At 47.3% G+C, this 14,642-nt stretch overlaps 1 protein-coding gene across 1 annotated transcript in view; it reads right to left on the bottom strand.

The window, feature by feature from the left end:
• Nucleotides 1-6,887: 6,887 nt before the first annotated feature.
• LOC103364723 (VOPP1 WW domain binding protein) overlaps nt 6,888-14,642 on the bottom strand; it is a 17,118-nt gene continuing 9,363 nt past the window's right edge. Inside the window, exons 3-5 of the mRNA XM_008291947.1 lie at nt 14,140-14,217; nt 12,534-12,667; nt 6,888-7,234 (exon numbers count right to left, since the gene is read on the bottom strand). Of these exons, the coding sequence (XP_008290169.1) occupies nt 7,029-7,234; nt 12,534-12,667; nt 14,140-14,217 (418 nt within the window). The 3' untranslated portion in view covers nt 6,888-7,028. The remainder of the gene's footprint in view (nt 7,235-12,533; nt 12,668-14,139; nt 14,218-14,642) is intronic.

Below are 14,642 nucleotides of genomic sequence, written 5' to 3'. Positions count from 1 at the left end.
GCACTGGTGTGCTCGGACCCTAATTAGTTTATTGCCAAAGTGTGTGATCCTCTGCTTTCAGAGGGAGAGAGACGTCAGCTCTGCTCATCAGCTGGAGTCCAGTCCTCCTCCAGAACAGATCCAACTCTGGTGGGTTTCCTTCAGTGAGCTGCTCACTTCAGGTCCGTCCACAACATTTCTGTTGGGTTTCGGGCAGCGTCTCGACAAGCCACTCTGAAATAATGACTGACCAAGTGGATGCACACGTGTCTCCTCCCTGAGCCGTTCGTCTTTCTGGCACCAGCTATGTGCAAACGAGGTGCGACACAGCTGGAATAAATACACCACCACGGAAACAGGACTGACCAATCTGTGTGTGTGTGTGTGTGTGTGTGTGTGTGTGTGTGTGTGTGTGTGTGTGCAGTAAATAAAATTCTAATAATGAAAATCTCTGACATCTGTTGGTTCTCATCACATTATGCCACGTTGTGAATGAAACAGCAACACAGTGGACGATGATGCAGCTCCTCACCCCGGACGGCTCATTCTGTTGTCTGGACTCCTCTCGTCTCTTCCTCACCTCCTCTGCTTGTGTCTCAGGTGGGAGGGACTAGGACTAGGACATGAGGAGAGGAGGTGAGGGAAGGAATCGAAAATGTATAAACTGAGAAATGAGAAGAGGGTCCTGTCATAACACTCTCAGGTTGAAGTGGCGGCGCTGGGTTCAGTTTGGCACTGCTGCAGAAATGGAAGAAGATTCTGAATAAAACTACTGTTATGCTGAAACATCACAGCATCAGCAGTGAAGCTTCAGAACACCTTGCTGGTCACATCACCTGTCACAAGTTTCATGTTTACAGTTTCATTCACTGCATGGCCTACGGTGCTCTTGTAGTTTAACCTCCACCTCCTCCCTCCACACCCCACCACCCTGTGGTGAGGTTAGACAGCTTCACCAGCAGGGGACACGTCCCTCCCAACATCCAGCCACTAATGTGTCGTCACCATCAGAACAACGGCGCTCCATCGTGTCGAGTCAGTGATTATGGCACTAAGGGTTAACAGTTGCTCTCTGCCAGAAGTCCCGCCTCCAACCTAAATATCGCCCTCCCATTGGCTCTGTTGATTTCTCGCTAACGTACATGTGATTGGCCGTCGCTGCTGTCAGTCCATGTGCTTGTAACAGCTCCTGTCAGGCTGTTGGACAGGACAGAAGGCAGTGCACGTGTCTGCGAGTCGGGAAGACATCAGCATGAATATTATCATTATAATCACTGGTGTCATTTACATGTGTGTGTTTGGTAACTAGGATTTGAAGGATGTCACAGAAAACTGGACATAAGACACGTCTTTAAGTTACTTTAAGGGTTTATAACCGTAGAGGCTCAACAATACAGATCCTGAATAAAGCAGAGATGAGATTGTCCAAGTCGCCGCCGTGTCTTTAACCTGTAACACGGCAGAATGCATTAGAGTCTTGTGCTCTCTTTAGATAGTCATTATAAACATGTGACTGTTTGCTTGTTCGATCAGCTCTACATGAACTTATGAAAAACCCGTCACCTTCCAGGAGCGCTGCCTCGGAGCACTTTGTGTCTCCACCAATGTCTCCCTGGTTCACAGGAATCACAGACCAACACCTCGTTTTATCAGAAGTGAAGTTTATTTACATATTTCACAATGTGTAACGATGGTTTACGCTGAACGCTCAAAGCAGATGGAACAGGAGAAGAAGAGCTTAACAAGGACTGAAAACAGAGAGAACGCAGGTTAAAGGTGCTTCTCCAGTTACGGTACCTGTTGCATAGTTTGATACGGTTCAACTGAATACCTTTTCTAACGTTGTGCTGTGTGTCCCCAATCCAACAGCCTGAGACTAGAGACAACCCAGCAGCCAGACTGGGGCGCAGAGGGTCTGTAACGAGGCCTTCCATCAGTCTACAGAGTCTGAAACCTCCTCCAACAACTCAAGCAACACGTCAACAGAAGCTCCGCTCAGTTCAAATGTTTTCAACCACATCTGGTGCCATAAAGGGAGTCCACTGGATGACAGTCTGTGAGTCTCTCAGTAGACCACTAGAGGGCAAGAAGGAAAGTTCCTGACTGTTCAAATGATGAGTAAGAAACGGACATCCCACCCCAGTTACTGATGATGACTATAAATCAGAACTCTGAGACACCAGGTCAGCATCATACTATCATATATATCTGGGAATTATAATATAGTCCCTTATTATGACTCGGTATAAAATCACTTGTGTGTGTATATGCATCTATGTATATATGTGTACCTTATTGAAGTGGACGTGTCGAGGATGGTTGTGCACATCCCACAGATGACAGTCTTCAGTGCACACAGGTCACCAAACAGGCCGTTCAGCAGTCTGCTTCCAACGTCTACAAGTCTGTGTGCCAGAGTGGATCTTATTTATGTGTACTTACAGCCTCTGTCTCACAGTTCTGACCTACCCGTCACTCAGCCCCCTCAGGAGACAGAAATCACCACGTCTATGTCCTAATGAGGGAAATGCATATCTGTGCCATAATCACATGATGCTTTTGACTCAGTGACCCATGTACTGGCAGTCATTGTCCTTTTTTCTTTATTTAGCCATGCAAGTCACAAAGTAAATCCTCAGGTGAGTAGAAACAGGTGATTTCTTCGCAGCCTGTTACCCAGCAGCTGAGGGAACCCCTTACAGCTGCCAGATGGAACCAGAACAACCCAAAGTCTCAGTCCACATCAACGGGCCTCATGGAAGATCATCTCAAACACAGACTGATGTGGAACACACCAGTGATGGCAGCAGATCTGCTGCACGCCTCCTCTCAGGTAGCAGCTTTCTATCAGAGAATGTGTGACTGTTCAGGATCCGACACCCGGTTGTGTTCAGACAGTGTGAATGGATCTGGAGTCACACCACAGCCTGCCAGAGCACTGAGCGGCGCTGGGACTGACACAAACTCTAGAAAATTGTAAAAACGTGCCAAACCAGTGTTCTTGCATGAGGCCCGTGGTGTTTGGTTCTGAGCTGGTGCTGCTTGCTGAGTGAGTGCATCAGTGAGACGGCGGTGGAGACGAAATACGCTACAGGAAGCTACCTCTGGAAACGACCACGTCATCATCTGGGTCATCACTGCAGCACAAGAGTCCAAAAGTGAACCAAAAGCACAAGTTGCTCCACTGGAGCAGTCCTTCTGTTGTTCAGCTAAATGACACACTCTGAACACACCGGAGACATGTCGCCGCTTTACAAACACAAGCAGGAAGGAGCCGTGAGCTGGAACATGTGGACTGAGCTGTGCTGAGGACCGGGCCTACTGGGCTGTGCTCGTTCACACGGGTCAGGATACAGCTTGTTAAGTCTGGACTTATTCTAATGAAACCTCTGAGGACAGTAATGTTCACGTTCAGAGAGGACTGGTGGTTTCAGAGAGGAGAGAAGGAAGCCATCTCTAAACAGAGGAGGCTCTGCACCACCACCTCCCAGCACCTTCAACACAGTTATTAGGAGGTCTCTCCCCACAACGCTTCACCATCATGAACATCTTGAGTCACTGCTGACAGGCAGATTCACATCCTTTGTTGTGCAAACTGGCATCTCTACCACCAGGACTGCTGCTGTTGTTGGACCACCTGGTCTCACAGACGTTCACATCTCAGTCAGGTAGAACTGAAGAAGCTTCCTGGATGAGAGGTGAGACGTCTTCAGTGTTAACAGAAGAGTCCAGCTGCTACTGAAGCTGCCAGGATGACGTGGATGAATCTACACAGACAGTCGTCTAACGGGACAGATGTCATAAACAGTTGTTCGGTCTAAGGGCTGAGATGGTCACGCTTCACCAGTACTGGTCCAGTACCACAGCAGTGTCCTCTCCTCTGACTCGCTCATGTTGGTGAGACAATGTTGAACGTACAAACTGATGAATCTACTGACTGTGAAGCTGGAGGAACAGTCCATGTGTTTGGATGCATCGACAGCCTAACTGGTCCAGCTGTGTTGTTTAACTGGTGTAAAATCATGGAGGGCACAGGACTGCCTTCTCCTTTACTGCCTGCAGCGCTGCTCAGTGCTGCCACTGGTGGACAGAACTGGTGCTGCAGCCACACGTCTAATAAATCTAACACTTGTATATTTTTCTACTTTAATCGTTGTCCCTTCTACGTCTTTTTGGTGAGGATCTGTGACAAGAACAGGTTAATGTTCTGGACTGGGCACCAACGCAGTGGTTCTGGTCCTGGTTAGATCTGAGATCGTATACGAGCACAGAACGATGACTGTCACATGAACAGCTGTAAAAACATGAGTCTGTCCTCAGCAGTGGAGTCTGAACTTGTGCTGGTCCACATACTGGGAGCTGTACAGAACCTGTGAACGAGGCTGTGTGAAGCCTGTTGTTCCTCTGGAGGAGTTTGGTCGCGTGTGACCCAATAACCCTGATGATGACACAGAGGTGACATCAGGAGCGAACAGGAAGCCTGCCGTTCAGATGTGAGTGTGGACAGGACGGCTCAGTGGAGTCATGACAAGCAGAGCATCCAGTGGTTTGGGACCAACTCACACCAGCGTCTAACAGTCCAGATGTGTTGGCCTCTGAAGGAGCAACACTAAGTAGCTGCAGCAGCTCTGAACCAGAACGTTTAAACCCAGATACACAGTGTGTGTGTGTGGGAGAGGAGGCCGGAGGCAGCGCCATGGCGACGGCTCTATCCTCTTTCATCCTACTGCAGGAAGGATGGACGTCCTGCTGAGACAGTCAGGTGACACTGAGCAGACCAGACCAAAGACAAAGACCCCACGTGTCCCTCGCTCTCACACAAACACTTCCAGGCTCTTTAAGGAGCAGAAGTTCACATGCTGACCATCACACTGACATCCAGCATCAAGCAGAGGTGGTGGTACGTTCACTGTAGCAGCAGCAGCTGCTCAACAACAAACCATCTGCACAAAAATATGAAAAGGCTGCTGAAGAAAGTGTATAAATAACACAAGGTTAATAAATAGTTCATTAATGTAGTAGCTTTAAACTAGACAGTGATTTTCTTTCTGACTGCTTTGCTTCAGAAAAAACAGAAAAGACGGAATCATACTTCTCAATTAAGGTTTCATTTACCACATCTGTTACCATGACAACTCCACTGTCCTCCTGGACTGTTTGAACTGAATTCCTCGTTTTACCTTTCATACGTTTCAAATGTTTGTTGCAGCAACTGAAAAAAAACAAAGAAAGAACATCCAAAGACCAATCTGAAGGAGAAAAATGTTAAAACGTTGAATGCATGTGACGGACGGGTTCAGAACGATGGAGTGATGTTTCCTACAGCTGCTCCTGGCGCTGATCCGTCCTGCAGACTGACAGATGAGGGACCCGGGTCACTGCTGCAGCTTCTAACAGCACCAGCACTCAGTCAGCTGCAGAAGCACCGCCCACGTCTCTCCGTCCTCACCAGGGCATTTAAACGTGACTGAATGACACCTACGTGGTGAACTTCATGTATTTAACCTAAACAGCAGCTCTGTGTTTTCATGCAGCAGCACCAAGAAGGGACGGTGGTGGACGACCTGGCCCCGTGGTTCCAGTGTATCTGCTGATCGTTGGTGGGACGTCAGCATGCCAGCACCATCAGTGGTGTTCCTGTTCTCCCAGTTTGTTCAAGGCTGCGCTGCTGAGCTGGTAGTACAGAACACTGCAGGAGTGATTCACCTCAGTGACTGCATTCTCTTTACATTTACCATTAAAGTACTTCATCTCAGAACCAATTAACTGTCAATAGTTTCAAAAGGCTACAGTGAAAATACAGGCCATAAAAAAAGAAGACATACATGACCACAGAGTGTATTAGTGAGCTCCAATCAGCATGAACACGGTTAGAAGATGACTTGTGCTGCCTGACTGTCTGCAGCCATCCAAAGCACACTGCCAGAACAGAGCAGTGCATTAAAATACAAGTGGACATAGAACATACTGGAAACATGTGAATCAGAATCTCATAATGAAAGTTGTGCTGATTGGTGCACTGGGTTCTACTGCAGGGCCTTTATGTGTAATACAGCACAGCTGGACTGTTAGCTTCTAATTGAAATAAGAGCAAACTCCCTCCTGTTTAACTCAGAGGGAGGTCACTGCTCTGAACATGTGGGTGATGCTGCACAGCTGTGTGTTCATTCAGTCACTCTGTGAAGGACTAATGTGCAGCTCTGGGTCGCACTCATCACATCAGTGACGCTTCCTTTAAGAAGTGGCTGTCTGTTGGCATATGACAGTGAAACACCGCAATAGATGGTAGCAGGAAGGTGGGAACACAGGAACATCCTGTTCACCTCCATCAGCAGCATGCGGGACACCTGACTAAAGACCAGCATGTGACACTGGAACCAGAGAGACCGTCCACCTGAAACTAAGCCTCCGGCGCTGCTCACAGGAGGACGAGCATCCTGAGCTGCAGCAGCTCGTCGTGTCGTTGCATAACTGGACTACACATCTGTGATAAAAAATGGATCAAGAACTCATCATTAAGTAAAGAGCCCACGTTGCAGTAAAATGCTGGATAGAAGCGACGCTCATACACAATCCTGCAAACGTCTTTTTATAATGACGCACGTTACTGTTTGGAGGAGACTATTTCCTGATCAGCGTTAGAACGGCGGCTACAGTACCCAGCATTGTAGTGCACAGTGAGCGTCCATGTTTGATTCTACAGTTATAGGTGGAGGTGAAGGAGACGTGACATGTGACCACCGACCAGGTCCGTCCTCGAGTGTCTTCAGCTGACCGAGGCTCCCACAGTCACTGTGTACATGGATCCACAACAACCAGGAGGAAATGAAGCTGTGTGTGAGTGTGTGTGTGTGTGTGTGTGTGTGTGTATCTTCTGGTCTTTTCCATGAACAGGAATTGTATTTTTCCGATTCCTACATCCACAAACAGTAATCATTTAGTAGTGAACAGTTGGCAGGTGTTCCTCGTCTTCACCTGGACGTCCTGTACCTTCAGCCTGAGGGCCACGTTCCCTCGTCAAGGTTCATCTCCCTAGCTCCTTGCCGATGTTACTTCTTGTCGCTGTTTTGAAATATTTGTTCGTAGGATGGCGGCGGGTGGTTGCAGTACGATGGAGGAGGCGGGTAGGAGCTCATCATCATGTGGGCCGAGCCGGGCTGTGCTGGGTAAGCCGGGTGCGTCATGGGAAGCCCTGGGTCACCTCCTGTCATCCCATTGACCCCGAAGCCCTGCATGCTCCCCGGCTGCTGGGACACTACACAGCAAAGAGACACAGTCAGGAATCGGATCTACAGCATTCACATGAAAACCTGATTTCACTCAGAGCCACTTCACAACATAAACAGAGTTTCATCGACCTCCCGCAGAGTTCTGATGTCTTCATCCAGTGGAGCTGAAACTTCACTGGACATCGAGGACAGCAGCTCCGTGACTCTGACTGACTGTGGCGCTCAGAGACAGAAACAGGAAGGCTTTGCCGTGTCAGTTTGTCCCCTCAGACTGACAGGTGGATGGAAACACTGACCACACACTGTCATCCCTCATACGCCCACATAGTTCATCATCTCATCCAACAGCATACGGCACATTCCAAGACCTCCTGAAACAATTCTATCAAGAACTGAGTTCTGAGAATTGAGGACGACACTGTTTCCAAGGCGCCTTTAAGAGCGGATCCTGTTTGACTTGGTGACACCAGTGATTAAATGGTCACAGTCAGGGCTCTGCCTCGTGTCTGTTTTACTGCATAAATGACATTTAACTGAAGCGAGTCTACAGAGTGTCCCGTGTAACGCCGTCTGTGGGCAGCGAACACACTTCATGTCTCACCTTGGAATCCATTCAGCTGCTGCTCTCATTAAATCTCACTTTAATGCCTCGTTCTCTCGGCTTCATTGTTGAAAGTACCCCAAAAAATGAACACTTACACATAGTGGGTTCCTGCCACAGCAAATAATTATTGGTTTAATGATCATTTAATCTGACAAGAGGTACACACATCAAACTATCTGTACAGTGCCACAGAATTACTACAGATCATCTCCTCAAATGTCTTTGTTTTGTCACCAAATATCTTCAGTTTACGATGACAGAAAACAGATGCTCATCTTAGAACTGGAGGAAATGTGAAAAACGGTTCTAACACCGTTATTACAAAATAATCAGAACACTTGCTATTTAATCAGTGACCAATCAGTTAATCAGCTATGTGGCCGACCTGCTGGTGCTGTGACGTCAGTGATGCTGGACTTTTTGGAGAAGGAGGTAAAACAAAATCTGGCAAAAAGAAAAATAAAAGCACAACAAATTGGGACCAACGTACAGTCAGTATCCTGACAGGGAGACAGTTTGGTACGCCACCACAGAGGACTGAAAATGAAGCAATCAAGATATGATTGAAGTAAAAAAATAATTTGCAAGGTTCAGCAAGAATACTGCATGAACAGTTCAAGAGTTACAGCCATGGTGGTAAACAGCCTCTCCATTTTCACAGGCTCTGAGGTAACAGGACCATTCATTCATCAGTAGATTGATGGCCAGGTGTGGCCTGCTTCCTCCTTATTTCATTACAAATGAAGGACATTTAACGTCTCCAGCTGACTCCAAGTGCAGACTTTGCATTTATTAGCTGTTCATGGGAATGCGGCCCAACACGGACCTACCAGAGGGACAGCAGAGACCGTAGGAGTGGCCGAGGCCACTATCTGACGTGTTCTTCTAAAAGATGGTGAGCTCAACAACAGCTAAAGGCTGGAAACCACAGAAGAACTAGAGTTGATGCTACCAGAGTTGTGTTGTTGGTGAAGATAAACACCTTCACAGCTTCTGCTCCAGCAGGTCAGTGCGTCACTCGGTCTACAGACAGGAGACGCTGTCATGGATGCACATACAGGTGGTTTACCTCCAGGTTCATACCAGCCTTAACACTCACCAAGAGAAAGGTTAGATTAGAAAAAAAGAAGAGCTCCATTTATTTGGTGTCTTCTCCCATCCCACAAGGACAACACATCCTTCTCCTGAGTAGTGAAATGACCAATGTATTCAATCAAAATGACAGCTTTTCTTTGACACTACAGTACGTTCCTCTGTAGCATCTTGTTTGATATGTGATCGGAGAAGTACTTCACTTTTGAAGAGGACCTTACTTTGACCCGGGACGACGGAGCAGCGTGGCTTCAGCCCAGAGCGTTGGTGTCTGCTGGACACCAGAACTGTCAGTAACAGCTGGAGGATACGGCACACATGTCAGACACGCCTTGCTCTGCTCTTGCATTGTAAAAACCTGCTGGAATCGTCCTTTTTGCTTCATATTCTAACCCATCTAGCTACCACTCAGGTCTGGGACCCCGGGTTTAGTTTTGACCAACTTGTCAAACTGCCCACTCACCTGGACTGTGGTCTGGGTCCGGTGAGACCACCACCGTATCAGTCTGAAGGCAGTCCTCCAACCCAAACTACGCCACGGTGTCTCTCAAAGCACATGGAGGCAGTGTTGTGGATTAGACATGTGGACCTGGACCACTGTGCTAGCTGATGATGTTACTGCTGATAGAAGGATGAAGGAGCTGTGCTGTGGGCTCATGTCCACTAACATGCTGCAAATCTGACAGAGTGGTGCTTCAGCGTTCAGATGGATGACGACCAGGGACACTGTGAAAGCCGTCGTTCATGTCCACAGCTTGTAAAGGCAAAGACACGATGCTGCTGGATGGTCAGTCAGTCAGCTGATAGAACTGAGGACCCACAAACAGGCAGCAGCTGAAGGCGGCGACAGTAACGGCTGGAAGAACTTCTCAGTGGAACAAACTCAGCATCTGGTGAATTACAGAGTCCAATGCTTTGGGCAGCAAAGAATGTATAATCCTAATAATTATAATCACATTGTGTTAGTTTGTCTGATCACTTCTGAGCCTGTAAAAATCGAGGGACCACGTTAAAACCTGGTTGTAATTCCTAAATGGTTAATGCAGTCGTTGTTATTAAAGCCCTTTAATTAAAGTGGAAAGTCTCCACATAATCACAGGTTGATGGTTTCACTTCACGTCTGATGTGGTGCTGCACCGAGGCTAAACTGCACAGACGGAACCAGGTCCTGTGGACTCGTCTGTATGGACAAAGAAGGACAGTTTAGTGTAAACGTGTCCGAGCTCTCTGGCTCCAGCTCGTACACCACGCTCTCCATGTGCACAGACACTTTCTGCAGAAGGATGATGTTTGTCTGTCTGTCTTCAGCCTCCTGCTGCTGCAGCATCAAGAAAGGAAAGAGGCAGCCCGGCCAATGACACCACCTCCTCCATGGTTCGGGTCAGTGGAACTTTCCTCTCACTTGGTTTTCCATCACTTTGGTAGAATCTGACCAGAACAGAAAGCTTTATGGTTTGTTTCTATAATGTTCAGCAGGTTGCGGTCCAACCCTGGTGGTGCTGAAGACAGGTTTGTATCCTACAGCAGTGAATACGAGTCAGTCAGCTGCTAAATTACTTCTGCACAGCTGAAAGGATGAATCTATATCTATGTTATTCTAAATAGAGTGAGATAAAGGCTGCAGCCAGCTCAGCGCCGGGCTTTAATCTCAATAAACTGCACTCCAGTGGAAACACAGGGCTTTGGATGTAGTCACTGACACAATCATTTACCTTCTTCCTTCATTTTCTTTCTGTCTGTTCTTCCACGAGCACGGTTACATCAGATTCCTTATTTAACTCTTCTGGAATGAAATGTTTGGCCACAACTAAAAGCTCAGAGCGAGCAGCGTGTCAAGAATCATCAGAACCAGCAGCCTGTGATGCCGACTTTACTTTGGAGTTCATCAAAGACAGAAACTAGAAATAACTTCCTCCTCTGGGTCACCTTTCCAGATCCAGTCTGCCTGCAGAACACAGTTTTACTCTGTGGTTATTATTGGAGCGCTCCAGTCAATTTTCTGCTTGGCTGACTGACACACAGTCAAACTCCTGCATGTAATATTAAGACAGAGAGTTCATCAGCTGCCCTACTTCCCTCCAAAAGCTCAGGTTTAAAATGAAGGATCCTTGAAGGCCACAGTGTCGATCACAGCGAACAGGAGTTTGTCTAAAAGAGCAGAAAACCACCAAAGCAGTGCTGGAGACCAGAGGATCCTGTGTGAACACCAACCAGGACAGACACTGGTTCTGCCAGCTGGTTCTGTTTGGACCACTAAGCCAGCTTTGTCAGCGTTGTGAGTTTTGAGCAGCACAAAGCTCGCACAACCGTGTTCGTTACCATGTTGGAAATATTTAAAAAACACAACCTATCTTAACTTTTACAGACCCACTGTGACCTCATCATGTCTGGATTACAACAACATCCACTTTACCTGACTGATCCAGAACTCTACTGATCAGCCTCAGACTGTACAGAACCTTAAGCAGAACCAGGAGCCATGATTTCATCATTTACACTGAACCCTTGTGACCATGAGGCCTTCATGGCGTCTCTACTGGCTGCATCTCGGACCTCTGAGCACTTCCAGGTCTGTTGTCTGTTCTCCTCCTGAAACAAACTTTTATCTGACAGTCTTTGCTGATTTTACTTTAAATGTCTTTGAGCTCTCTTCTGTACCTGTTGATGATGGAGGTCTACACCACCGCTGCACACCTGTTCCACAAACTGCAGCAACAGCGGTAACATTAAAGCTGGGGCAGGTGAAAATTGGGAAGACAATTAATAAAAAACACCTCTTCCTCTTGTTCCCTCTCTGTCCTAAGCCCCCACAAACACAGGAACGTGGATGCACTGAAGCCAGTGAACACCTGCCCATCCCAGTTTCCTGCCTCAGTCTGAACGCCATCTTAGACATGTTGTGTGAACGCTGCAGCTCTGTGGAGTGAGCACCGTCTAATCAGGACACGCTACTACTTCAGTTCATTGCACAATTAGTTTTAATTATCAACGTCATTATCAGAACTCTGACAGAAGTGCTGTACCTTGGTCCTGTACAGTGAATAAGGTGAACATGGGTTGGCCGGTGCTGGTCGCTGCTGCTCTGCCTCCATGAGTAGATGCAGGCCCTGAGCCTGTCAGGTAAATATCTACACCTGCTATTCTGGCTCAGTTTGTGACAAATCATTTCTTTAAAAGCACCCCCAACACTCGTATGTTACGTCTAACATATGACAGATGCCACATGGGCTAGTTAGGATGGTCCAGCCCTCCCAAACCAAAGTCCTCCAGCAGCTTCCATCTCTGTCCTTATTGCCACTGTTGATGACTCTGTCAGACATTTTCTTAGTTATTCTATCAGCTGTTTGGCTTATGTAATGTCAGCAAATGGTAAACAATGTTGATCAGTTTCCCAAAGCCCAAGATGATGCCCTCAAATGTGTCATTTGTTCACAACCCAAAACCATTCTGTCAGAGGAGACAAGAAACCAGAACACATGAATACTAATCAGAGACTTGCTTCCTAAATGAATAATGACTTCAAGGTTTGACTTGATTAACTGCTGCAGCTCTGGTGCATATTGTGAATATTCCACCCTGCTGAGTGTCTTTTAGCTGGCGTATGCCCCCGTTTCATCTCACTGTCGTACCTGGGGTGGTGACTGGATGCCTGGTGAAGGACACGTTGAAGGCGGGCTCGTCTCTCAGAGGGGACGGGTACATCCTTCTGCGAATGAAGAAGCCGGCACCGCAGCAGAACAACACTCCCATCATCAGCAGAACCCTGAGGGAAAACCAACAGCTCATCAGTGCTGAGGGCTCCAGACTGGTAGGAAGGCAGGCAGCAGGGATCCACCGACACAGGAAGCTGCTACAGATGTGCCACCATGACCAGTCAACACAAAGTCCCGTCATGCAGCAGCAAGAGAGGACTACTATCTGCTCAGAGTTTGTTTCCCTCTATTGTGAAGCCAGCATTGCACAAAAACATTCAGTTCAATAACATCAGCGCTCCCTGTGGAGACGTGCTGACACCAAGCAGATCCTTCTGGCTTTAGAGATGTGCTCAGTGTGATGCTCTGTGACGAACTGCAATCTGCTCACATATGTCTGATGACCATAAAGTTCCCACTGAGCTGTGTGACATTTGAGGGATTCAGTGTAAAACCATTAACATCAGTAAGATGTTCGGAGATGCTTTCCTGTGCTGACCTGCTAGCAGAACCGACCCGTTTCATGGGCGCTGACGTCTCTTCATCGTGGTGACTCATTCTCGCTCAGTAGAAGTCAGAAAATACAAACAACTTAAACAAGTTTTTAAAAGTTATACTTCAGACAAAGTGGTTCTCTAACATATTTTGGCCCTGCTGATGCTAAAAACATGCATGTGTCATTTCCTCTTTAAAGCATGTGATAGAGTGGTCATGCTTTGAAAAGGCTTCCCAACATCACATCTGATGACAGCTGCTGGAAATGTTAAATGTCAGTTTGTAAAAATTCAAAAAGGTGTCCCACAAGGCTCAGTGTTGAGGCCTGCTCTGTTCACTCTGTACCTGAGTGTCACATACATCTCTATGCTGATGACACTGTCCTGTCCTGTAGTGTTCATCCTGCTGGTAAAGCCCTTCAGCGCTGCGTTGATCAGTTCCCCTCTAACCTGCATTTAGTTTCTAAGGCAGATAAACTAAATGCAGGTTTTAATCAGAGCCAACATATAGTGGTTATGACAGTCTTGACATCTTTACGAGCGGCACAAAGAGTCGCAGAGTAAGAACATCTGGATCGGAACTGACAAGAAGCTGACATTTAAACACCATGTGACCAAACTAGTAACTAAACTACAACAAAATGGGTTTCTTTCACAGGAATAAATGATGTTTCCACAGCTGGTTAAGGCATCAGTCAACATAATGGGACACTGTGTATTACTTTGGTTCTTTTCAAAAGTTTTTACTGAGCTTAGAAACCCAGTTCTACACAGAATGCTGCTGCAACCTGGAATAACAGAACCATCTAAGGCAGGGCTCTTTATCCTTTAGGGCAACTGTTCATTTCAGCCTATGTTATCTGTGTTCTTTCTAAGAGTCATTTGATTTTAAACTCCAAATGCTGTAATTATTATCATTTCTGTTCTCTTGACCCTTTCAAACAGGGGCTCTGAGGTTCACTCTTACATGGTGTGATCCTGGTCTAGACAGTGTGACAGCATGAGAGAGACATCCTGCAGCGGTAAACCCAGACCAGACTGGAACTCACCAGAAGTACCATAGTTTCTGGATGGACAGGGCTCGGACACAGCAGCGAGTCCCACAGCAGTCCTCATAGGAGCGACATCTGCAACACAGAGGCACACAGCAAGGCATGGGTCAGCAGGAACACAAACAACGGTACCGATGAGCCACAACGGAGCAGGGAGCGCTCTACAGGTCTACAGGTCTACGGGTCTTTGGGTCTATGGGTCTACAGCTCTGCGGGTCTACGGGTCTACGGGTCTATGGGTATACAGGTCTACGGGTCTACAGTTCTACAGGTCTACGGGTCTACAGGTCTACAGGTCTACGGGTCTATGGGTCTATGGGTCTACGGGTCTGCAGGTCTACAGCTCTACAGGTCTACGGGTCTATGGGTCTATGGGTCTATGGGTCTACGGGTCTACGGGTCTACGGGTCTACGGGTCTATGGGTATACAGGTCTACGGGTCTACAGTTCTACAGGTCTACGGGTCTACAGGTCTACAGGTCTATGGGTCTATGGGTCTA

This window comes from Stegastes partitus, unplaced genomic scaffold (assembly GCF_000690725.1).
Source record: "Stegastes partitus isolate 25-593 unplaced genomic scaffold, Stegastes_partitus-1.0.2 Scaffold771, whole genome shotgun sequence".
Taxonomy (NCBI): domain Eukaryota; kingdom Metazoa; phylum Chordata; class Actinopteri; family Pomacentridae; genus Stegastes; species Stegastes partitus.
This window is presented reverse-complemented; position numbering and strand designations above follow the sequence as displayed.